Consider the following 25,139-nt stretch of genomic DNA (forward strand, 5'->3'; position numbering starts at 1 on the left):
TGATTTTACTTCCTTGCAAGTTTGTATGTTGAGTTTAAATTGTTTTACTAGTTTTATAACTATATAATTAATGTAAATATATAATAATGTGATTAATGGTAAATATATTAATCAAGTTGGCCTGTATTGTTGGGGAATTGAATCTCATGGGGACTATTCATTTTGAAGTATATAAGTCATAAATAGCATTGATGGTGTGGATTATCCTTTTTCAATTATTTATTTTAATTCTTCAACTTACTCTCCTTTCTAATGGTCCTAGTTAGACCTTCAAATGTACTGCCATGAAACTTCTGCTCATACAATTATAGATCCAAATATAACATAGTCTGGTAGTTCATTATGCGAATTTAAATGCAGAACTAGCTTTCATTTGGTTTTCCATTGTTCCAATTATTTGTTTAATGGCAGTGCTCTTCCACACGTTGGAGAATTGGTTTGAAGAAATAGCCTAGTACAGTGTTTCAAAAGAAAAACCTATAAATATAGGGCTTTCCATCTGCTGTCTGCACAGTGCTGTTTTACCTGGGCTGTTCTAGGGATGAGTCGAGGATTAGTATAAGTATAATCAAGGGACAAGATGATAGACAAGAACAAAACAATACCAGTAAGAAATAAACTATTAAAGAAATTAATTAGATCAGTGGGCTGCTGAGAGAATGGGCTTGCACCTGTCTTTTACTCTAGGATCTTAAACAAACTCTACTGGCTTAATGCCATTGTAAAAACCATGCTGAAAGGGTCATACCACCCAGGTTCTCCAATGTTTCTTTCTCTTGCTTTCTGAGTTTCTGGATATCTACCATAGCACCACCAAATCCCTCAGCCCCACAGGGATCCTTCCCTACTCCCAAGGGCTCTTGCATAGAGGGTGTGTTGTTCCCAGAGCTGATTCTTCTAGAGAGAGAGAGGATGGTGCTTGTCTCTGCTGAGCAACACTCACTTGCACCTTTTTAAGGTGAGATTGCAAGGGCTATAGAGGGGGGTATCAGAGTAAAGGCCAAAGACAGGTTTTAAAGGATGACACTATGTGCTTATGGTGAGTTTTCTTTGTACTTCTGATACTGCAAATGTTTAGAGTAATGATACCACTACTAGGAAGAATCTACCATAAAAAAAATGAAGAGACTAGTTGATGGAACTAAACAAAAGCACTGGTTAAAGCTTCAGAAAGACAGCACATGGATAAACATCACAGTCTCCTGATTAAATTTTCAAATGTTGCTATTCCAAGATTTTTGCTGTTCTTGGTGGTATCAGTCTCTGTTGCTAAAGCACTTTTAATTAGAGTTAATAAGGCTGTTTTAATTTCATACCTGATCTCAGAGTTTGGTTTCTGTAATAAAATGTTGCAGTTTAGAAAAAGATGTTTTGAATCTGATGTGCTGAAATAACTAGTTATTATGTGTTCCTTTTAAAATCAGTTTAAAGTGTTTATTTTTTATGGGAGTTGAATGGATCCTGAGTGAGGGGAGGGTAGTGTTGGAACAAGCATTTAAAGGACTAAAAATGACTTAATAGTGTCCCTGAAAAAGGAGAATGGAAGAGTGGGAGGTGGTCTTTCATATAGTGAGGTCAAGTTATTTGAAAGGCTACTTGTTATTTAGTTGTAATAAATTTGATTAGCTAACATGGTGTGGTCTAGTTTATTATCTTTTCTTGCTTTAACTGTATTTTGTTGAAATGGAAAGCACATGGCTGTGTACTTCCCATCTATGCTTGCATATTATACATAATAATTTCAAGAAAATGGAACAATTTAAAATAGTTTAAATTTTGTCCTCCCTCTCTGTTTTTTTTTCCTTTCCCTCCTCTACTTAGAAAACAAAAAGCAAATTTTCAAAAGCTTTTGAATTAACGCTTTGGAGGTTTTGAAGTTCCTCTGAGGTGGGAAAACCCACAAGTAATTCAAACCTTCATTTAAGCTGATGGATTCTTTTCTTTATATATATGAATATAATTCTTGCTGTAATTATGAATGAGAATCAAATTCAAAAGAGAATAATAGATTGGTAATGACATCTCATGAGATGCAGTGGTTCACAGTAAAAAAATAATTCCATTTTTTGCTGCTGGTTTGGAAATCAAGAAGGGATCCTTTTGGGAAAGTGACCTTTTTAATGAGTCCTATTTGAATACAGCCATGAGTGTTGTATAGAAACTTAAATCAGCCTGCTGTTCAGGTTTTCAGTGCTCATTTTTATTGATTCAGAACAGTAAATGAAACTTTACGAAACTGGGTAGGAAATTGAAAATGCTATTTCAGTGTGTATTTCAGAATTTCTGATTGGAAGCATTTGGGGATATTAAAGCTGATGTGCCATCACTAAGTGGTGCTTCCTGCTCAAAAATATAACACCCCCTCCCCAACAAATGCAAACACCACCCCCCTCATACCTAGATTAAAAAAAAATTTTGCAGTGCAAACTGTATCTTATCAGGTTCTGAGGAAATGAAAGGTTGGTGTTACAAATTTGTGAATTGTTTGACTTCAGACATGCCTTCATAAAAAACGTTGTTGACTGTCTCCCTTTTTCTGTGAATTTTCAGCCAGGGAAACATAAAACCTGGAGGGCAGTTGACTCTGAAAAAAAAGCCTATAGGAGAAGGATAGATGTTGATATTTGAGACTTGCTTTCAAAGCAGAAGGTGCAAATATATTTCAGCTTCAGATAACTTATGTGGAAGCCTGTGATGGGAATTTCATGCAACAGGATGTGAGTCCTTTGTGCTGAGACATTTCCTTACTTAAAAATGACTGCAAGAGGACTTTTAAACTAAATAATAAGTCTTTCTTTAAAATTGAATTAAAACAGTCAGTTTATTAATCTAACAAAACCTTAAAGTGAGATTGAATAGAAATAATCCTGAATTCACAAATAAACTTCCTCCACCTATTGCATTCATTTACTGGCTTTCTTGAAGCCTGAGCGTTTGTTGACTTCTGGAGTTGCAGCAAACTACAGAATCCTTTGTGTCCTTCCAAAACGTCCCCTTTTAGTATTGAGGCCAGACCTGAAGAGCAATATAGTGTGTGCTCTCATGAATGAGCAAATGTTCTTTTGTTTCAGAAGATTATATATCCCTGATTGCATGCCTGTAGTTAGGACAAAGCATGTAGCAGCTTTCTCTCTGCTGCTCATTTACAGTCTTTCAAAGGCATGTAATATCTTCAGAAGCAAATAATTGAGACGAAATGCAGCCTGTCACAGACCTAAATGGAGTCAGAAAAATTTTCTGTTTTCCTTGCTCTCTTTTTGTGCTGAGATACGGTGTGGCCTCATGAGCTTTTGCAGATCCTAAGCAAGCTTCAGTTTACAGAGTTGAGAGATTGAAGTTCTGTGATATGGCATGCAGTTGCCATATTTCTACATTTCCTGATTGTTTCAGGTTTTTCATTAACTGGTATGGAGATACTTGGAGAGTAAATCTCCACACTGTAGTATTAGGCAAGCATAACTGTTGAGGAATCTCTTTTTATAGGCATGTTATTAAAAAAAAAAAATCTAAACTATATCAAGTCCTTCTTTCTGTTACTTAGGGATAAATAGAATATTTAGTAGAATACTTCTTTCAAAGAGATGAAAAATTATGGGAAGATAATGTAATATTTATTTCCCTTGAGAGAAGAGGAATTTTATATTACCAGAAAAGCTCCAGTGAATAAGAGCTACTTTGTATTAACTACTACAGCTGAATTATATACTAGGCTGGTTTTAACATGTGGTAATACCCTGAAAATGCTTCCTTTTGAAGAACTGAGAAGCTTACATAGCACTGGAAGTATGTTATGAATACCAGTGTTCATTTATGCTTTTGTATGCATGTTTTTTATACTACTTAACTCCATGATGTTTAATTTATCTGCAAGGGTGTCTTCAGCATCTTCACGAGGGGAAGCAGATGGGCCAGTACTGATCCCTTCACTCTTGTGACCAGGGAAAAGACTCAAAGAATGGCAAAAAGCTGAGTTGGGGAGGTTTAGGTTAGATGTCAGGAAAAGGTTTTTCACTCCCAAGAGTGGTTGAACACTGGAACAGCCTCCCCAAGGAAATGGTCACAGCACCAAGCCTGACAGAGTTCAAAAAGTGTTTGAACAATACTCTCAGGCCCATGGAGTGATTCCTGGGGTGTCCTGTACAGGGCCAGGAGTTGGACTTGGTGGTCCTGATGTGTCCTTTTCAACTCAAGATATTCTGTAATTCTATGATGTTATGATAATTTACAAGTGTCTTGTTTAAAATATGCTTATAACTTGTTAAATTAAATTGATGGTTTCTTTAACTCTTTTTCAGATCTTTGAAAGAATTTTGTTTATCTGGGCAATACGTCATCCAGCCAGTGGATATGTTCAGGGCATAAATGATCTTGTTACTCCTTTTTTTGTAGTCTTCGTTTGTGAATACATAGGTAAGATTTGTCTTAATACTGAATTATGAATTAGTATTGGTTTTGAAACATCATTTTCATTTTATTCTAACAGTTTGGATGAGCTAATCAAAGTATAATTTGATACATTAATTATATAATAAATGTTTTTTAATTATAAATCTGTATTGCTTTAAGTATATACTGAGAGGCAACCAGATTTTAGGTAGTCAGTGAAGTTCAGCAACCATCTAGATTTCTGCTTCAGAAATTTCTGCTTCACTGTTATTTTCCCTTTCTCTTCTAATTCATGTTTTTTTTTGAAAACTTTATATTGTACATAGGACGTGTACAACAGCAGCAAAACAAAAAAAACCCACCAAAACAAAAAAAAAGGAACTCGGGAAACATGGATATTTTTAAATCAGTTGTGGGGAAATTGAAATAAAGGGAACCTATTAAACTATATCTGTGGCTGAAATAATGGCATCCTGGAATTAGAATCTGAAAATAAAGACAACAGTAATCAAATTTCTCTGGTTAAGAGCTCTGCTCTTCTGAGACTTACAGCATTGGTAACAATGGTAGTGTCAACAACTCCATTTGTGTTCCTTTTGTGGCTTTATGTATGAATAATACTTTTGAAAAAATAACTTAGATGTGGGTTAAATCTTAAATTTACAGATTTGTATTTAAGTTGTAAGCATTAAGAGAATGACTGTTAACAGTAAGTCATTAATAACTTGGGTATAAAAGTATGTGGATATAAAAGGTAAGGTTTAACAGTAAAAATGATAATGCTAATCTGGTTTGAATTGAAATTGTTTTTCTTGTACTTGTGTTTATCATACACACATACAGTGAAACTTTAAGTCTTGTGTTTGTAAACTTGAGCAGTGTATTGTCTGGTACTTCAGTGGGGCTACCTACAGTAGATTCTTCCTGCCTTGTCTGTGCAAGATATCCATTGGTGTATTAATCCAGATTGATTAGTTTTAATGAAGGACAGATTATCCTTGAGTGGATGATAGACTATCCATTTACTCATTTGCATGGCAACACCTCTGTTGCTTTGTTCATTTCTTGTTTCATAGGGGGATGTTTCATTGCTAAGCAACTAATGAGAACTACTGCTGCTTTCTCTCTAATCATCTCCTAAGTAGGGTAGAGGCCTACTCCTGAGAGTATTTGCAGTTTCTGCCTTTTACTCCCTCATTTGACAGATCATGAAAATGTTCTTAATGATCCTAGAACAGTAGGGTCTCTAGTAGACTTTAGGGTTGCTAATTGAAATAAGAAGTTCAAATGAGATGTGATTAGAGAATTTATATTCCATGTTAAATAGGCCATTTAATTAATATGGTAAATAAGTTTGTCTTTACCACCAACTTACATTTGGACACTGATGATTGTTAATGTATTTGCCACTTTGTCAGGATTGTCATATTGGGGAGCATAGCTGTTCCTGTGAGTGTTCGGTGAAGAAAGACAAAATGTGGAAACTTTTGAAGATAGTTGGGGGAAATGTATGAAACTCAGAAAACTATTTTGAAAGCTCATTTAAAAACTAGTATCTAAATCATAAGAAAAACAGCAAAATCAAGGTTTGTTTTTCTTCTAGTATAGTGGTGGTCACGGTGAAGTGCTAACAGCAGTTATATCCCCCACAAACTTTCAAAGATTTTTCTTTAAATAGATTTTTGATTTGAAACTTTCCAATATGTTCAAGTTACACTGAATGATGCACTCAGGTTAGAATGAATAAATGAAATGGGGACATTGCATTTATGAAATACATCAAAAATCCTGTAATTTTATTACAGGATTCAAAACTAACACTGTGAATTGGGCTTTAGTAATTTGTATAGAAATAAACACAGAATTGCAGAATTTTCCTATCAAAAATGCTTAACTGGTAGTGTATTTATATTTACTTCAGTGACATTTTGTATTTCCTTCAGACTTTTATTCTAGATCTCATTTCTTGGTTTTACATGAATATTGGTTTGTACATTAAACAGCTTTATTTATTGCAATCTTTTCACTATGGATTTTTGTATTTTTCTTAATTTAACTGAAACCTTTTTTTGCTGCATTTCTAAGTCACTTGGATCCCAATTTATAGAGTTGAAAGTAATAATACTTTTAAGTTCTTTCTGTAGTTAAAAAAATCCTAAATAATTATTGAATATTAAGAATAAATTCTTATGATTGACAATGCCATTAATAATAAATTTGTGCTGATAAGGTCATCTGATGGCACATCCTGGTAATTGACAAAACATTTGCATTTTTGTCAAATATTTTGGTGGGAGGAAAGCCAAGTTTATTTTAGCTTTATGACAACTGAGAGAGCCCTTAATACTTAATCTTGCATAACAAGTGGGTGACATAGTTATTCTAGTGATGGGAGTCTTTTTGCTTTGCTAAAGACATCAGCAAACTGGAAGAGTGTTGTTGAGGAACTTCTGAAGATAAAAATGACACGGATGAAAATGCCAATTTACATCTCATCAATCCGAATGCCATAAATTACGTTTTTGGTTGTGTATATAAGTGCTGAAGTCATAGATGTTTTGATGGTTTAGTATGGATTGAGGTACCTAATTTTAGCACATAGATTCACACATTCAGAATATATTGAGTTATCAAATATAGGAATTGAGCATGTTAAGTGTTCAGGACATTCTTTCAAACTTTGCACCAGTATGATGAAAGTGTAATCTGGTGATGTCTTATGAGTTTCCAGTTTGCAATAAAAACAGAATGCTGTAACATTTTCAGCAAGATAAAACTTAATTGTCAAACAAAGCCAGGAGACGGAAAACCATAATTAAAGAAGATTTCAGACGGGGTAGATACTGGCCCCTACTGGAATACAGTAGTTTCAGTTTTGATTTTCTGGTCTAAATTAGGATGAGGATGATTTTAAACCTTAGGTTTCTTATACCAGATGATTGTGTGTGTTATTCTCAACATTTAAAATGAAATTTTTCCTCCTCATGAAAAATGCTGGAGGCATTGAATCTTATTTTGTCATACTATAACAGCCTCTTTAGAAATCCAAAAACTGGAGGTGCAGGAAAACTATTCTGGGCTTCTAACCTCCTGCATGACATAGTAGTGATGTAACATGTGCTGTCAGAACAAATGCTAATTACTGTCAGGGCAGTTTTCCTGGAAGCCCTTTGTGTTTGTAGCATATTAGTTTGTGTCAAAATGAATCTCATCCCTGCAGATGCACCAGAGGGGTTTTTCTTAATGAGATAAGATATACCATATGTTTGTAGACTTAATGTGGACAAGGAAATTTTGCATTGGATTGTGAGTCCTATTTATTCCAAGTTGCCAAGATGAGCTCTTTGTTCACCTTCCTCTTGCTCTGAGTTCCTCTAGAGCTATGTTGTTTCCTAGTGTTAAGTTGTGCTGTACAATTACTTGTGGTTTCTCGCTCACCTACACTTCACTTTATCTGACATTCCAGTACATCTTCGTTCACTGGGCTTGTGTGGGTATCTGAAACCTCAAAGAGGACCTGGATTTATTCACCATCCAGAGAGATGAAAGTTTCAGAGAAGTACCACCATGATAAGGATGCATGTCAGATTGTTGCTAAGTGGCATAGCTGTATGAAATAATTTTAAGAAGCCTAGGAGTATTGGTCCAAGGGAAAATTAGCAGTCAGTAGGAAGTCAAGGGCAGAAAATGAGCACTGTTGTAGCACTTGGTCATTTTATGTCGAATAAAAAATGACAAGAAAAATGAGGCTGCTGAAGACTGGAATGGCGATTGAGATATAGTCTGCAATCTTCTTGAAACAGAGGAGCCTGAGACAAGTTGATGATGCTTACAAGAACTCATGAACTGAAAACTTGGAGAAGAGAGATCTTACCCTTGTAAGTATTTTTTATTGTTATCTTAAATCTTTTTGTAGATGGCATTAAATGAAACTTCTGTTACCTAGTGTGTTTTGAATTGATACTGCTATGACTTTATGGGATAATTAATCTAGGCTCATATCCTAGTGGAAATGGGATGGGATTTATTCCCAGACTACTTTTCCTATGAATGAAGAAATGTTCTTTGGTCCTGAAAATGCCTTCATCTGTCTATAACTCCCTTGTTTACTGCTTTTTCCATTCCCTCTCATATGTTGCAGGAAGTCTTCCTGCCCTTATAACTGGTATGCAGTCTCATTTTTGTCTCCCTTTTGCCCTTTTCAAGAGTGAATAATTGTATTTAAAACTATTAATTTAGGGTTTTTTTCCCCCCACAGTTTGAATACTGTATCAAAAATGGTTATTTTCATTGTATAATTGGAGTACAGTTTTGGAGCATTTTGTCATGGCTGTTTCTGAGGTAATTCCTCAGTGTTTGTTTATAAAATATGAATTTTTTTTAGTTAAGCAGAGATTTTTTTTTTTCAGGAGAGTTGTAATTTTTGCAGAATAAATAGATCTGCTTGGAATGCACATGAAACTGAATCTCTGAATGATGAGAAAGCAAGCCAGAGAGCAAAGAGCATTAACCCACTGACTTTAGGGAACTGCTTTTCTTCATACTTACAGGGTTATAAGGTTATAAGGTAAAATTTTGTTCAGTGTGCATTATTTCCTTTACAAGACCAAGCCTTGATTGCTACAGTGTATAAATTAATTTGAGATAATTTTTCATGCTGTCTAAATATTTAGACCTTTATTATTCAGTCCCACCAATTCAGTAGTCCTTGCAGAATTATGAATAGGACTTGTACAATGAAGTTTCGAGGAAAGAAAGTAGAAAAGATGTGACATATTTGTAGTTATTTTGAAGAGACTGACTGAAACTGAAGGATGACAAATTGTTTTTATAAAGTAGAACAAAGAGTTATAACTGGATTAACAAGATGCTTCTCCTTCTCCCAGGGCCTTCAAGTTTCTCCATCTTCTGATTTATCAGGAGAGAAATTCTGGAAGACTTCCCAGGACTGAGGTTCAGGAATATGAGGGATTTCTTCAGTTTGAGAGAGTTGCAAAGATTTTATTTGCAATTACAGTATGCTCTTCAACTTCTCTTTTAATTTTGTCATTAAACTTTGTAATAAACTTCTGCTGTTTTCAGGCTTTTCTTCCTTAAATAAATAAAAGGTTTTGCACAATATTGTGTTAAAATGTTTTTATTTACACATTTTTGAAATGATTTATGAAACACAAAATGAGTTTGCATAAAAGCAGGGACATGAGGCATAATTCATATTTTAATGTTTTCCTGCAAGTTGTAAAAGTATTAAGAAAATAAATGTTTTTTTTAAAACATTTTTTGTAAAATTTTATGAAAAACTGTTCAAAATCATTAAAATCACTTTTCTGTCAAATGAAAATTCCATAGCACACGATCCTTTTAATCCCATTGATATTTTTTCTCCTTAATGCAAGTTGCTGTAATGTAGTTTCCATATACACAAGTATATTTCAGTGCTGTTTCTTAATATTTCCATAATTTTTTAGTAATACTAATGATAGGGAAGTTGGCTCAAGTTATCATAAACATAAGCAATATTGCATGAAATATTCTTTGATAATTAAATGGAGTATTGTTATCTGTGTGATTTTGGTGAGCAAAGAATGAAGAAATCTTGCACAAAACTGTTGGATTCAAGACTTGAAAGTACTGAAAAGCCAATTACTTCTTCTATGGAAGTCCAGGAACATCAGAAACATTCATCTGAAGAAGCTGCAATGCACACAAGCCACTCGGTGACCTGAATCTTTTTCCTTACCCCTCAGTTTTCTTTGCTGCACTCTTTGCTTTCATATATTATTGGACACTTAGTATATGTATATGTACACCTGGCTTTACATATATATGTGTACATATATATTTATAGCTATAGCATGGCATAGAAGTTGTTCAGCATTAGCTTACTTTCAGATAGCCATTATTCACCTTTTTAATTTCTGGGAATATATTGCCCCACTCTCCCCCTATTGCTGGGCCAATCTGTTGTCTGTGAAAGTATTTTGTACTTGCTGCAGGGTAGCTGAAGAGAGGGAGGACTGCAGTGAATAAGATAGGCAGTATTTGAGTTTGGTTTTACAAACTGATGACTCCTGCTTTGCACCATGGGAAAGGTCCAGAAGTAAGCAGAAACCTTTGTTGAGCCCACACACAGAGGGCTTGGTTATATCTGTACTGTGAAGCAGGACTCATTTTGGCTGCAGTGGGAAAGCAGTTAGAAATTTTTTCCATTAATTTACATATTTTTGAGTTGTAATTTTTGAAAAAAATCCAAAGTTTCTTCAGGTGAATTACCTGGAAACAAAGACAATAAAAATATAGACCTGAATTTTAGTGCTTTGAAAAGCATGCTTTTGAAGCACTTGGCCAGATTATACTTTTAAATTGTTAATTTGTTTTTATGTATGTCTCACTTAAGAACAAATGAATTATTCACCATCTCAGAGCAATTGTCTTTATTAATATATAATGTTGTTTTTCAAGCCTAATTGGGTAAAGAAACCTTACTATTTTACATCCTTTTATTTGCTTTAAACAAGTAGGAGAATCCATGTGAAAATAACTAGTAGTGAGTTCTTTGAATTGTTTGTCAGCTAGCAGTGCTTGCCATGATACAGTGTTCTGTCTAGGGTTGGTTCATAAAGCAAGATATTTAGAGGCATTCCAAACAGAGCTAAGGAAGACAGGCATGGTATTAAGAGGACATCTCATACTTAGTTTGTGAGGGGTTAGGGAATAAAGGAGCATAAATAAGGGTAAATATGTTGGCAGAACTTGTGTAATGGAGAGAATTGATAGCAACCAGTGAACTATAAATTCCTATTTATCTTTTGATCCTTTTATTTTGTGTTTGAATCTTTATTTTAGTTATTTATCTGGACAAATTAATCTTTATCATTTAGCATGACTTGTACGATTACTTTTTTAGCTGCAGTGGACTCATTCTGTAGTGGACATTTTGTACTGGCTTAGAGTCATGAAACTATTAAATTTCAGGAATGTGTTTCAATATAGTTACAATAGTATCCAAGTCCTAATGAACGTAGTGAAGCTTTACTCAGATACGCAGTTTGTGTGTGATTTGCAAGTGGTAGAGTTTATTCCCTACAGTTTTTCCCTGGTTGCTAAACCTACTGGAAGTTTGTGGTGGCATTTAGTATCAACTGTATGAGTGGATCTGTTGGCATAAGTGCTCTCTGTAGGCTTTGATGAAATGAGGTGATTTACTTCTTTAGTTAGTGGAATTTTGGTTAATTGCACCAACCTAATTTTGGCATATTTTAGAACAGAGTAACCTTGAGAGAAGGTGTCAATCATGAGCAGCTGAGCATATATCTACAAGTAACTGTAGATTTCTCTATTCCTTAAAATTCACACTGGAGTCACATATTTGAGTGTTGCCAGATTAGGTTTAGTTGGTCAGAAAAGGGTTTGCTTGCTGTGTACTTAGGTGAGGCGGCTGAAGCAGGGCTTTCTGCTGTCAAAATAGGTGACTTTGCTTTTTCTTTTCTTACCCAAACTGTGCATTCCTGTAATCTCTTTCTGGTCTGCATTGGCTTTCCTTGGACACAGTTAAACTGGCTGAAAACTAGACCCATGATGAACTGAATTGTTTAACTTTCTGCACTCATCTTGAGAATTAGAGAAGAATATGAGTGCTGATGTGGGGATAAGAGCAGGTCAGGGAAGAGGGGAGAAGCAAAGGTCTGTTTAGTGCCAGGTAGCACTGAGACTGCTTTGGCTGTGTAATAACACATGCTAATGATTATTATTTGCGAATTACACTTACTTTTTGCTTAGCAAGTTAGGGATCATAGACAGATATGGGATATGGCAACATGCTTTCCTATTATTTTGCTTCTTAGTACTGCCTCAAATAACCTTGATTTACTATAGACAGTGCAGCTTTACAAAATCAGTTCTCTCGGTTTCAATTTTTATTTCACTCTCTAATATACTGTTAGATTTCTGAGCTAATTAGAATACTTAATCTGAAATGTTGGATGCACTGTTGCATCCAATAGACTTTGGCTTTACCCCTGTCCTTTCCTTTTCATATGTAGACTTCTTGTCACATTTTCTATAATCTTGCCTTTTTTTTTTTTTCAAGTACATTTGTAGTTCTTAGTAATCAAAGTGTTTAAAGTCATATCATATTGATGCAATGGAGCAAGTAGCTCTATTGAAGTAAATCTTCATGACCTGAAACAAAATTAATTTTGTGAAAATCTGTTCAGTTAACCACACAAACTGTAAAATGAAAATTCTTGTTCCTACAAACTGGCACATATTCTAGCTTGAATAAAGTATGGGCTGTGATAAAATATATTTTTCAGTTTGATTACAGATATAGAGTAGTAATAGTCCTGGATACTTAAATCATAAGGATGTATTAGTTGACAAAGTAGGATGTACCTCAGCTTTACTGTCTTTCAGGAAAAAAATCAATGTAATTCAACTAAAATTGTTTTTATAGATAATTTTAAAAAAGGCTTTATCTATTTGCAGTGGAGTAAGCCTAATTAAAGTTAGAATTCTCAGGCTGTTGTTAATAATAGCTGTCACAAGTGAAAAAGAGACATTAGGATTATCTCAAGTATATCCAACTGCTTAATTGCCTGTTATTTTTAGCTTTGTTTGTGAGAGAAAATCAGTATTTTGAGTAATGGTAGCAATTGCTCATAGTCTCTTATGAGTGTCTGTTTAAAACAAAGCAAAAAAAAAACCCCAACCTCCCTTAACACCTGAAATTTTAAGGTCTATTAGTCTTTCAAATTTTTTAAATTTTTAAGTAGTCTTCAAAGAAAGGACAATCTATATAACTTTTTTTTCAGAATAGCATCTGCATATAAAGTTGCCGAGCTCCAAGTCTGAAACCTGTCACTTTACCCTACGTAAATAAATGTTTCAAAACAGACTCATACCTCATTATATTTTCATTGAAAGTGTAGCATCAGTTGGTGCATTTTTTTGATCTGTGTTTGACTTACAAGTTCAAAAAAAAATTATCTAAATTAAGAAAGGTTGGCTGTGGAGAACAGCTTAAAGAGCAGCTATGAAGAAGCAAACCCTTACTTTCTCAAAGATTAAAATAAGTGTTGGACAGAGGATTTTTCAGACCTAATGATTTTTGATGGCTGGTAGTAAGAGCTTCAGTGTGCCACTGTTTAAATCAAATGTTCTTTTCTTATAGATGTATATGACTGGCTGTCCTGTGAAGTAGGGAATTAAATGAAAAATTTTAAGCTTTGGTGGCATAAGATAGGAACGGAAAAATTGGAAATTGCCGTTTCATAAAAGTGTTTTTGACTACATCTGTAGGTGTGAGATTGCAATGATCTTCCTACTCTTCCTAACATTACAAAGTTTTCTTATAGATGTTAGAGCAAAAATAATTGGATTATGTTTCCTTAAACTTACAGCTTCTTGTTATTTGTTGTACTGCACTCCCCATTCTTGTGAGTGGAGTCATCTGTAGGTGGAATTCAGTGTTTTGGATTAGCCTTTATTTTAATTTTTTTTGTTTTGTTTGTTTGTTTAAAATATTTATTGCATGCTTCCATGTCACACCAAAGAAGTGTGTCTTGAGAATACTGATCAGCATACTACGATGTATGGCCCACCCTCCATTTATTTTTTGTGGCAAAGAGTTTAAAGTGAATACTTCTTAAAAAAAGCCCTTGTAAAGCCCATCTTTTAGATGACTGTCATAGTTTTTGCACTTCAGAAGAAAAGCCAAGTAGGAACTTGAAAGTTACTAATAAAAATTTCTTCAATCATATCAGTGTCTGGAAGTCTATCAAAGAGGCAAAAAGTCTGAAAGAGATCTGATGGAACCTATAAAATGCCACCTCATAGCAGGAGATTGTATGGATTTTTTGCTTAGATATTTCTTCTGAGGAAAATTTCCAAATCTTGTCTTATGGGCAAAATAAGAGGTGTTCATTTCAATTTTTTCTATAAGAGATACATAGAAGAAATCTCTGAATTAATAAAAAAATTCTTAGGTCAAATGGGACTACTCAAACTTCTGTTGTAAGTAATCAGAATAAATAAGTCAGGTCTAGACTTACTATTGATTTGAAGTGTTTGATGTTTTCTGCTAAATCAGATTTGTCTTTTAAATCATTCAAGTTTGTATCATTCAAGTTTGCTTTTTTTTCCTTCTCTGATGTATACTAAAAAGAACTTGAGAAAAAAGAATTGTAGTTCCTCATGTATATATTAAAACAAGTCTGTCAATGAAGTCCTCTTTTGCTGCCTAGGATGATTTGGATTTAAATTACCTGCTTTTAAAGTTTGTTTTGTATCTATATGTGTGTTTCTAAATTTTCAAATGTATCTGTCTAAAGAAGATGTGGTAGTTCATGATGTTTAGTGCATGCTCTCAGTGTTTTAAAAATGAAATTAATTTTATAGTATGAATACTAATGCAAAAAACAGTGCATTTTCCAAGTTTGAAATACATTTTGTGGTTTATATTGTCTCATTTTTGAAGGCAATTAAGAAACTAATAGACTCATACTATGAGGAAGTAACGAGACATTAGTGAAGGGTATTCTGTTTGAAACTACAGACTGGAAATACTGGGTCATGGGAAGAAATAGAAAAAAAAATCTTGAATAGTGGTAGAAGCAGTAAACTAAAATTAAAGAGAAGCCAAAAAAATTCTTCAGGTATAAAAATGGAAGAATTGTGAAGAAGGAAGTTAATTGCAATAAATATAGCTATGGGAGAAACATGTATTCCAAAGGGAGCAGCAATTTTAGTTTTAGCTTCTGCATTCTTATTTCTCCTCTCCCTGTGGTCTCCATATAGTTATAATTAGTGATAATCTCTCTTCAGTGAAGCAACACAGAAGTGCTTATATTTCCAGATCTTAGACTTCTCAAGAATGCTTTCCAACAGACTGGGAAATTACTTTAATGGCTTTTGTGCCATTAAAAGTGGCTTTTGACATCCAAATACCACAGCTTTGTGTGTTTATTATGAAGTAACTTGTGGGAAGAAGAGCTAAAACAGAAAGAACAATGCTTAAGCAATGACAACATGCTTTACAAATGTCAAAAGCATAACATTCCAATCCTGTTGCATAGATCAGTAGTAGCTGAACATCTAAGAAAAGATTTTCAAATTTGGTGGATCAATTTGGTGGATCAGTGCTTTAAAAAGAATTGTAAGAAAATTTTTTGGCTTATTTTCAATGAGATACATGGTTAGTTAATAATTTATAGGTGTCAACCAATAGAGATAAATTTGTCAGAAGTTTGTGTGCTGAAACTTCAATTTGAATGCAATTTCAAATTGCATTCAAATTTGTAATTTAAATGCAAACCATTTTTAATTATTGTAATGAAGTCATTGGGTTATTCCTTAGCATGGGGATATTTTCCTGGTTTCTTATTTGAGAAATATGATAATTTAAATTTTTACTTTGAGCTGTGGAAAACAAATTTTTAAAACAGAAGTGAAAAATTATGTAGTTGAGCTCAGTAAAGAAAAGAAAAGGAAAAAAGTTTACTTGCAAAACAGGTTTTTTTCTGTAGGCTTTCATTACATTATTTCATAGAAGCAGAAAGTAGTTTATGCTTTTATAGAACATTCATTTTGCCAAACCCCAGTACGTCAAAAAAATTGGCTTATCAATTGTGTTTTCATCAAAAACATTTGTGAACTCATTTGTGTGTTCCATCTTTAGTTAATTATGGCATAAAAATTTACTGTGGTATGACTGAAATTTAAGGACAACTACCTTTCTTACAGTAACACTGCTGAAGATCATACTATTATGTTTGAACAGACAGAGCAGGCTTTTTTTTCCTAGAGGTTTGATTATTTCTTTATCTTGACAATAAATAATTACGCAATATATAGAAGTATGTTTGAATTTTATGAAACGAGCAAGCCTTGTGGCTTTTTTGCCTCGGAAGCATACTTAGCAGTTTCATTAGGAAAGTGTAAGTCACAGCAGATTAAGGTAGTTAAGGAATGCATTCAGCAATTAAGCAATAGAAGATGTAGTTTTTCCTGCGGAGTGCATTCTCCTCAAATTTGCTTCTTCAAATTCAGTATTTGCAGTTTGTGCTAAAAAGCAGAAATAATGGATGTTACTTAATTTCTGTTGTAAATATGGCAAGGAGTCTGTTTGGTGGATTTCTTATTAGCTGTGAATGATGTGGGAGATTACAAAACACAGAAGCATGTAATTTTGGTTAAGAAAATTGATATATATCCAATTGAAAATTGCATATTGCACAGTGTGGGTTGCAGGAAACTGCCACAGTCATAGACGTGTGGGGATGAGGGACAGTTGTTTCCTCTGCTGCCCATTTTTCTTTGAGAAGTTGTTTTGTTATGCCATTCAAATGACATTAATGGGTTAAAATATAAATTGCTTCACGAGTGAGTGAAGTTATACTTACAGAGAGTTATGGTCGTATGTAAATGGTTGATGAGCTTATGCGACAGTGGCAAATTTTTGAGTCTTCAGTCTTGGGAAAAATTATATTTCTGAATTTTTTAGTAGTTTTTATATTCACATACATGTTCTTGGATAATTTATATTGCTTTTATATTTACCAAAGTTAGAGTTGAACCTTTGAGCTTTTTAAGTCATCCAGGAAATGTATGAAACATATTGCTATTTATGAAATTGTTCAAATGAGTTCTCTTTGCCATCCTATTATTACATGCAAGACAATTTTTTTTACTTTTCTCTCTTTTTAAAAAATATTTTCAGTAACAAAGTATTAATTTTAAAGTTCTTTCTTTTGAAGCACTTTTAAAGTTTACCCCTGCATATGCAGATAGATATGTCTGTTTCTTTATCTTTTAAATATGTTGTAGCTTTTAGTGCAGTTGATTTTTTTTTCCATCTCAAATAAATAGTTCTTCTTCAAAACTACCTTAATTTATAGATTCTCTTTGAAGGCTTTTCCAGTGCTAGGGTGATAGTTCTGAAATAAGTCTCTAATCAATCCCATACCTGAACACAGGGAACCTGTATTCCTGAGGTTTACTTTAAACTTTTTTGACCACACTGTGGTTTGCTCTTGTCCCACAGTTGGTGTTTTGTCTCTGTGTGTTTGTGGGTATGTGTGTTGATGCTTTAAAAAATTAAATGATAAAGCACAAACTAGTTAATTAAAAATGCAATGTGGGAGACATGTTCAACCTTTAATCTTTCATTTCCTTATCTCCAAGCACCTTTTGAATTTCTCAGGGAATTCCCTTATGTGGCATTCTAAGAGAATACTCATCAGCATCCTGTGCTCACCACGCGTACTGGTTGCTAATTATGAGTCCCTTAATTTGGTGTTACATGCACAGTTTCTCCCTGGCAAGCTATCTTGGTTGAGAGTAGCAAAACTATTGAAGTGAGTACTGTGAGAAGAATTTGTTCTGATCATTGTGTTCATTGTTGCTGAAATCTGTTTTTAATAAGAGCTGCCATCTTACAAGCTTTGAAGGCTTCTGTTTCATAATAATGTCATGCCCAAGGGTGTGGCTTATACTCATCTAATTTCAAACTGCATTTACTGGCTGATTTCTCACCTGTGTGGAAGAGGTTCTCAGTCCTGTATTTGGCATTATGCAAGTTCTGTGAGTCAAAGACATGTTGGCACCACCAGTTTTACTTAATTATCCTTTGTACCCTGTTTTGGCCATAGAGCTTTTAATCTTCCTCCTGTCTGACTCATGAAGCAGTAATCTCAGTCTGTAGCCTATGTCTTGTTTAATTTGCAATGTGACCTGAGAGTTTCCATTTTTCAAATAAATTTACCATCCTTAAAAACAGGTCTGTTTCTGTGTATATATGTGCAGTGCGTGATGAATATGAAATAAAGGCAAATTCTGGATTATTTAGTGTGGCGGAAAACCAGAAAATTAAAATCTAGCCAGGAAAAAGCCTGGGTAGAAAAGATCTTACTGGCAAGCAATGTAGGCCCACTAAAGGAAGTCTCTGAATGTTCTACTGATTACTTTCATACAGAATCAGGAATTAAAGGAAAAATATATGAAGTATATACGCTTTTGTAACAGAGAAAATTGAGAGTACTTGCAGGGTCATACATTAATTTTGATGGGCATAAAAGTTCAGTCCATGTGACCAAGTTTACGGTGTTTTTGGACAGGAGGATTTACCTTGCTTGCCAGGTCACACAAGATTGTAACAGTAGCCATGTGCAGGAAAATTCTTTAGAGAATTAATATGAATAGAATATAATGATTAATGTTTGAAACACCATTCTCACTGATGTATACACTTACACTGATGATGTTTACTGTTGCATTTGAAGGATATTGTGGAAGATCAATTGAAAACAAATGTAAGACTATAAACAATGTTAAAATAGACAAGTTGTCAACATATCATGTATGTGAGAACATGACTGGTTATAGGGGAATATTTGAAATGCAGTAAGGTCATGTTTACCTAAGCCAGGACTGATGAGATGATTAAAGTTTTTTTAAAAATTTTACCTTTGTGACTGCACTACCACAAAGAAAAGGGAAGGTTTTACTTTGGTGATTCATCCTTAACAGCTCAAGAGCTATTTCTATCAAGATTAATATGTAACTAGGACTTTTTCAATGGGAGATATTGATATGGTAATATACATATTTAATTAGGCAATTGTTACTGAAATAATTTACATTTAAATGCTCTATTATGTCCTGATCTTCTTAGAAAGACATTGCCTTGGTGCAGCAGTGACTGAATAGGTGTTTCATAAGGCCTTTTGAAAACTGAATTTGGAGCGGAATATGTAAGACCTAGTACAGAAAAATTGCTGAGCATCTCTGCATGCAGTCATGTGTGTATGATTTTATTTGTACTTTGCATACCTGGGTGGTAAGCTTTATGTTAGGTTTGCCTGAAGATGTAACATCTGAAGTAGATTGCAGCACAGTAAGCTTTATACAGAGAAGCACCTGTGCATCTGTGGTCAGAATGGTTTCCTTGCACTGCTGCAAGAGATACGTTGTGTGGACTTCTGGTATATGGTAATGCTTTTTCTACATTCACACAAAATAGTGCCAAAAAAATCTCCAGTATTGAAATGTTCAGCTGATCAACTGATCTAATGTTTTTATGTATTATTTTGTTTATTGAGTATATGTAAAGAGCAGTCATAATTTATTGGTGATATTGCAGCCTGTTTTGAGCTTCAGCACTAGGACTTTTTTTACCCTGCCAATCAGTTTTATCCCTTACCTCGCACTCCAGTGAATTCATCTGATTTTTGCTGATTCTGAGTGTTGAGAAGCAATTTCAAGATAAAAAGCTAAAGTTAAAACATTAGTAACACAATTAAATGTTTGTTTCATTAAAAAAAAATCCTTTGAGAGAATGTGTGCTTTATTTAATGGAGATATCTTTTGTAGAAACTTGCTTGGCGTAATGAAGTATGAAAACTATCAAGTTACATTCATTTTTTTCACACTTTATAAAGACTGAGTTTTGGTGTCAGTAGCAGGTTTAGAGAAGTTCTGAATGCAAACTACCTTTTTGTTGGTTGCATGTATTTTAACCCCTGATCTGTACTGAAAAGGTAAAATTCCAGCACTCTTTAGAAGAAGTCTATTACAGCTAAAAGACAAAGATCAGTTGTGAACTTAATTTTAACATTCTGAACAACTTCAATGAAAATCATCCATTAGGCTTAATCTTGAATTAAAACCTACTTTTAATGGAGGCAAGCTGTTTAGCATGTTTACTGTCTGCTGTCATTGGGAAACTAACTCTGTAAGTAGCTGTAAGCAGTATTTTTTTAAATTTTGATTTTATCTTAATGTCTCTGCCTTTGTGAGTGGGTACAGTTAGAGCTGTTTAGACAAAGTTAGTCTTTTTGCATGGTGGGGAGTTTTAGAAGCATACCCTGGCAGTGAGTAAAGAAGAGCTAATACCATGCTTACAGCAATGCACATATTCAGATCAGCATGTCATAGGCTCCATGCTACAACAGTTCTCCTTCAGGCAACCAGGCATTTTCCTGTCTTTTACAGTTGTATAGATAACATGATAAAGATCTCCACAGGAAACTGTAAGACTTCATAATTGGGAAGTTTTAGGCAGTGATCTTTTCTCCCCCAGATATTGCACACACTGGCCTGCTATTTCTGTCCACATTCTTTTATTCAGTCTTTATGTTATTGTCCATTCAGATTTCACTCATTGAAAATAAATTTAAAGTTATTTAAAAGTTATTTATTTATTTAAAAAAGAAATTGTAATTATGTTCTCAAGCACAAATAATATCTTACGTACTTTTAGGATGGGTGTTTTGTCATTTTTCCTTCTGTTTTTTCTGAAAACCCTTGTGGTCTTTCTTTCAAAACTTTTCTAGTGTGTTTATTTCTTCATCTAAATAAGAAAAAGAAAAGAAAAAAAAAAGAAGAGAGAGAGAGCAACATGGGGCTTGACTCCTTTTCCTCCTGAAACTGCAGGGAAAAATAAGCATATTGCACTATGTGCATGCTCAAATAAATGAATAGATGCTAAATATGTAGATTATGATTTTGTAGAGCATTCTGCCAATCAAATGTTCCTTAATTGGAGCTTGTCAAAAGGGATGGCCTTTTAAAATTTCATTTGTACTTTGGAAAAGGGTCCTTTGGATATTCAGTGTCAGTTTGAACTTCCTCAGTAAAGTGTAGCAAGGTAAGGTGGATTGGTGCAGCAGAAGCCATTGACATCACTGAGCACTTGCTTGTTTGAGACTTTGCTTTTGTGATGCTGTGCCATCTTTATTAGAATAGTTCTTGGGTACTTCCACAGTGCTGCTCCTTCTTCATCATATTCCACATTTGAATCAAAAAGTACCAGTTAACATAACATACAAACAAAAAATATACATCTTAGTTGATTTAATAAAACTGTATTGTATTATAGCTCCAAGTAATTAGATTTATTTGTTGAAATACATGGTTGCAGAATTTTAAGCCAAACTTTGACACAGTTGCTTTACACAGGAGAAATACTGCTAGGGCACAATGGAAATACAACTGAGTTGTCTGAAACACTTAATTAGGTTTTTTTAATTTCAAAACTTTATTATCTGACTTTAGAAGAGATGCCAATGTGATGCATTGGAGGCACAATGGGATTGAAAATTGGTCTAAAAGTAGCATATATATTTAAAGAACATATAAAAGATCTTGAATAATTATTTTGTGTTTAAGAGGCGTATGGAAATGCTAAAGTTCAGTCTCTTTAAGCCACAGAAAAGCAAAATGTTCTTGGGTAGATCTTCAGAAAGGAGGCAAAATAAGACAGCAGGACAAGTTCTACATAAACCTGCTATTTTTTATATCTGTAATGGCTGAACATGTGGCTTTGTAACATTAGAATTGGAGACTGCTGATTCGTCCAGTGAAGAAAGATTCCTAAAAGCTATCTTTGTTGTTGTTCCCTGTGGAATAATGGGAATTTTACTTGGAGTAGTAAATTTGTATCAGACCTGTGTTCTTTTCAGAAAGGCCTGTCCTGACTTCCTCTTTGTGCTTGGGGGACATACCTCTGATGAGCAGTAATTGGAACCATTGAAAAATATTTCTGAAAAGTTATATTGTATGTTCTGGAGGAATAAAAATTGGTCATTCTAATTTGATAATCCATCTTTATTAGAACAACAAGAATCTAGTTTTTCCAAAATATTAATGCTGGAGTGTTGTTGCTGTCCAGCTTGCATCATTTAGCCTGCCTACAAACTGGATTTCTTACAACTTGCAGGTAGTTCAGCCACAGGGCAGTAGATCATTTGGTGGGTGTTTAAACCTTTATTTCAGCTTAGTTTAGACTTCCACAGTTTAAAGGTCTGCATTCTGAGACAATCCTTTTAAGAGCAAATTATAGCTAATGCTGAGAAGCAAGATTTTTTAAAAATGTGATTCATCTGATTTATTTATCTTTGTAGTTTAGAACAAGTCAGGTAGCACTCTGTCACTTCTTGTCTTCTTTGTTGGCTGTGAAGGGAGGTGAAGATGCCCACTTTGATGTTTATATGGATCTTCAGCTTTTTTATTGGTTTAAAACCTGATGTGAGAACATAGTGTGAAATGGTAGATTTTGAAAGAGAGAGACAAAAATGAGGTAAGATAAGAAAGATGAGAAAGAGAACATAAAAAGTATTTTTCATTTGTTATCTTTTCATACCCATGTGTGTTGTTCTATGGTTTATAGCTAACTTTTCTTTCAGAAATGTGATACCAGTGTCATGAAAAGAAAAGGTGCTCCAAGGCAGAAAATTTGAAAAGGAGCACATTGTCAGAGTAGTTGCAATCTTTCAGCAAGTGTTTGGTGGAGAGGGTCTGAAGACTTCATTCAAAGGGTAGACACTTCAGTAAATGTTTGTGCTTTATATAAATACGAGGAACTCTGATAGATTTACTGTTTTTTTCTGTCAACGTAGTGAGGCAGAGTGAAAATGGGTTGCTTCTGTTTTTGCCATTTCAAATATTAAAATGAAAGTTATAAATATTAACTGGAATTTTTTTCCCAGTGGAGCACTGATTTATGAAAATAAAATAAACTGTATAACTGTAAGACTTCTTTGTGAATTAATATGTGTAAGATGTACCAAAGTTTTGTTTCCTGCTGTAGTGGATACATCATTAATTTTCTTTTCTATTTGGAAAGGTTTTTCTTGTCTAAATTCAAGCTGTAGTCTGCTTTTTTTTACATAAAGTTCAGTGCTTTTCTGAGAAGTATTTTTCAGGGCTTTTCTTCTGTGAAGACTGGCAACGTATTTGCACATTCTGTGCAGGGTGCAAACATCATCATCTTCTTCAGGGATTGTTCATATATAGCTTGAGGGCTCTCAAAGTGCTTCTGATCCTCTTTCAGGTGTGAAATGTTTAGAATAAAGTGATTTATTATATATTAATTCTGGTTAACCAGGCATGATTTGAGATTTTCACAGTCTGCAAGAAATTAAGTATTCATTAACATTTAAAGCCATTAGATGACACAGTTAAGCAATAAATGATTCATTTAGGCCCTGTTAAAGTAAATGTGCATTGGTTTCTGACTGGAAGATAAGTGGTGGCTGTCTTTGTTTTCAATTATTTTCCTCACTCTTGCTTTATTTATTCTGTGCACTTCATTGACTTGTCTTTCTCTCTCTTTTCCTGAAACAGAAGAGGAAGAAGTGGAAAATTTTGATGTTTCCAGTCTGCCTGAAGAAGTACTGCAGAACATAGAAGCTGACAGTTATTGGTGCATGAGCAAGTTGCTTGATGGCATTCAGGTAAATTGATTTTTCCTGTCTGTAAGTAGTGGAGTTAACTGATTAATATAATGGCTTTGAACTACTTTAAGGCTGAAAAAGAGTACATCTATGAAAAACAGGAGAAAAGTTGATTTTCCCATTGGAGAAATCCACTGTGAGTTTGGCAAAGAAAGGAAAGAAGGAAAAAGGAAAAAAACCCCATGGAACTTCTCTTCATCAAAATGTCTGTATGTTTCATTGTGTGTGATGTTCTAGAGCAGAACAGAAACTTCCAGTTCTAGATGCATATTTTGCAAATCTGTTACCAAGCATGAAAAATACTTGCTCTGAATCTCAATGAGGTGGTAAAAACATGACTTATTTATTAATTTTTCAGTTGTTAATATAGCAACCTATAAGTTTTTGCTATCTTAATAGTTCCTGAAATTAATATTTTTAAAATACCCATTTAAAACTTGGTGTTTATGCAACTTCACTGAGAGTTTGATTTTTTTGACTGTCAAAAAGCTATAAATGAAGACGCAATTTTTCTGTTACAGGCAGAAGGTTGGAGTCTAGTAATTGTAGATTTTTGTGTAAATGTTCATGGACTTAAGAGTTTATGAAGATTAAAAGTATCTACAACATTCTTTCCTATGACATATTTTAATATGAATGTTTCATTGGCTAAGGTGCATTGCAGATTGAAACTTGTAACAGAGTTCATTTTTGACAAAATGGTTCAAGGATTGAGTCAGCAACAAAAGGCTTTAACTTTTTTGAAGGTGTTTTAAGTGTATTTTTCCTGGTTAAAGCTCAGTGTTTTGTTAGCATTTTTGAAATGCACAGTCATTTTCCCACATCACTTCCTGTAACAAATGCTGGTTTGCTTATTTCAATGTCTTAGACCTTCTAAATTTTGAAATATTTGACAACATAGCAAAAATATGTGAAAAGTTGTAAAGAAAACACATGAGAGCTTGATATCTTCTGGGAAGGAAAAAGCCAGGTAAAGAAATGCCAGCCCTCCAACTGCTTTACCTGCTTCTGGAACATCATTGTCACTGGCCTGTTGCTTATTTTTTCTAGGAAAGGAAGTTCACAGATTAGGCAATTTCTCCTTAAAATTCTGTTTTCATACGAAACTATCAGGTACTGAGAAGCAAAATATGGAAACAAATTGCAATGGAATTAAACTGCATCAATGAAAATTTAAGCTGTTATATAAATGGAATAGTGTTGGATATATTCAAGGATGCACTCATCCATCAAAAGAAGGCTTGAAAGATTATGCTAGTGGTGTGACTAATGATGTTACAGTTAATTCAGTGCAACTGCCCTGCTGCTGAAATAAAAGGGTTTCTTGTTTTTCTTCTCCCATTCCCCTGTTTTGTTTCTTTTCTGTGATGATACCACTTTACTTAACGGATAAAACAGTAATGTAGTTGCAGGTAGAGTTGTTTGTAGAGTTGTTTGTCTCTTCCCTGTAGAGAAGGACTGGGGATACTGGTGGACAGGACTGGCAGTGTGCACTTGCAGCCCAGAAAGCCAGCTGTGTCT

General features: G+C 34.1%; 1 protein-coding gene across 1 annotated transcript in view; it reads left to right on the forward strand.

The window, feature by feature from the left end:
* Window positions 1–25,139, forward strand: part of TBC1D22A (TBC1 domain family member 22A) — a 139,550-nt gene that overhangs the window by 26,630 nt on the left and 87,781 nt on the right. The window contains exons 8-9 of the mRNA XM_039726831.1: window positions 4,296–4,410; window positions 23,509–23,618. Coding sequence (XP_039582765.1) covers window positions 4,296–4,410; window positions 23,509–23,618 — 225 coding nt within the window. The remainder of the gene's footprint in view (window positions 1–4,295; window positions 4,411–23,508; window positions 23,619–25,139) is intronic.

Source organism: Passer montanus, unplaced genomic scaffold (assembly GCF_014805655.1).
Source record: "Passer montanus isolate IOZ18808 unplaced genomic scaffold, ASM1480565v1 scaffold6, whole genome shotgun sequence".
NCBI lineage: Eukaryota > Metazoa > Chordata > Aves > Passeriformes > Passeridae > Passer > Passer montanus.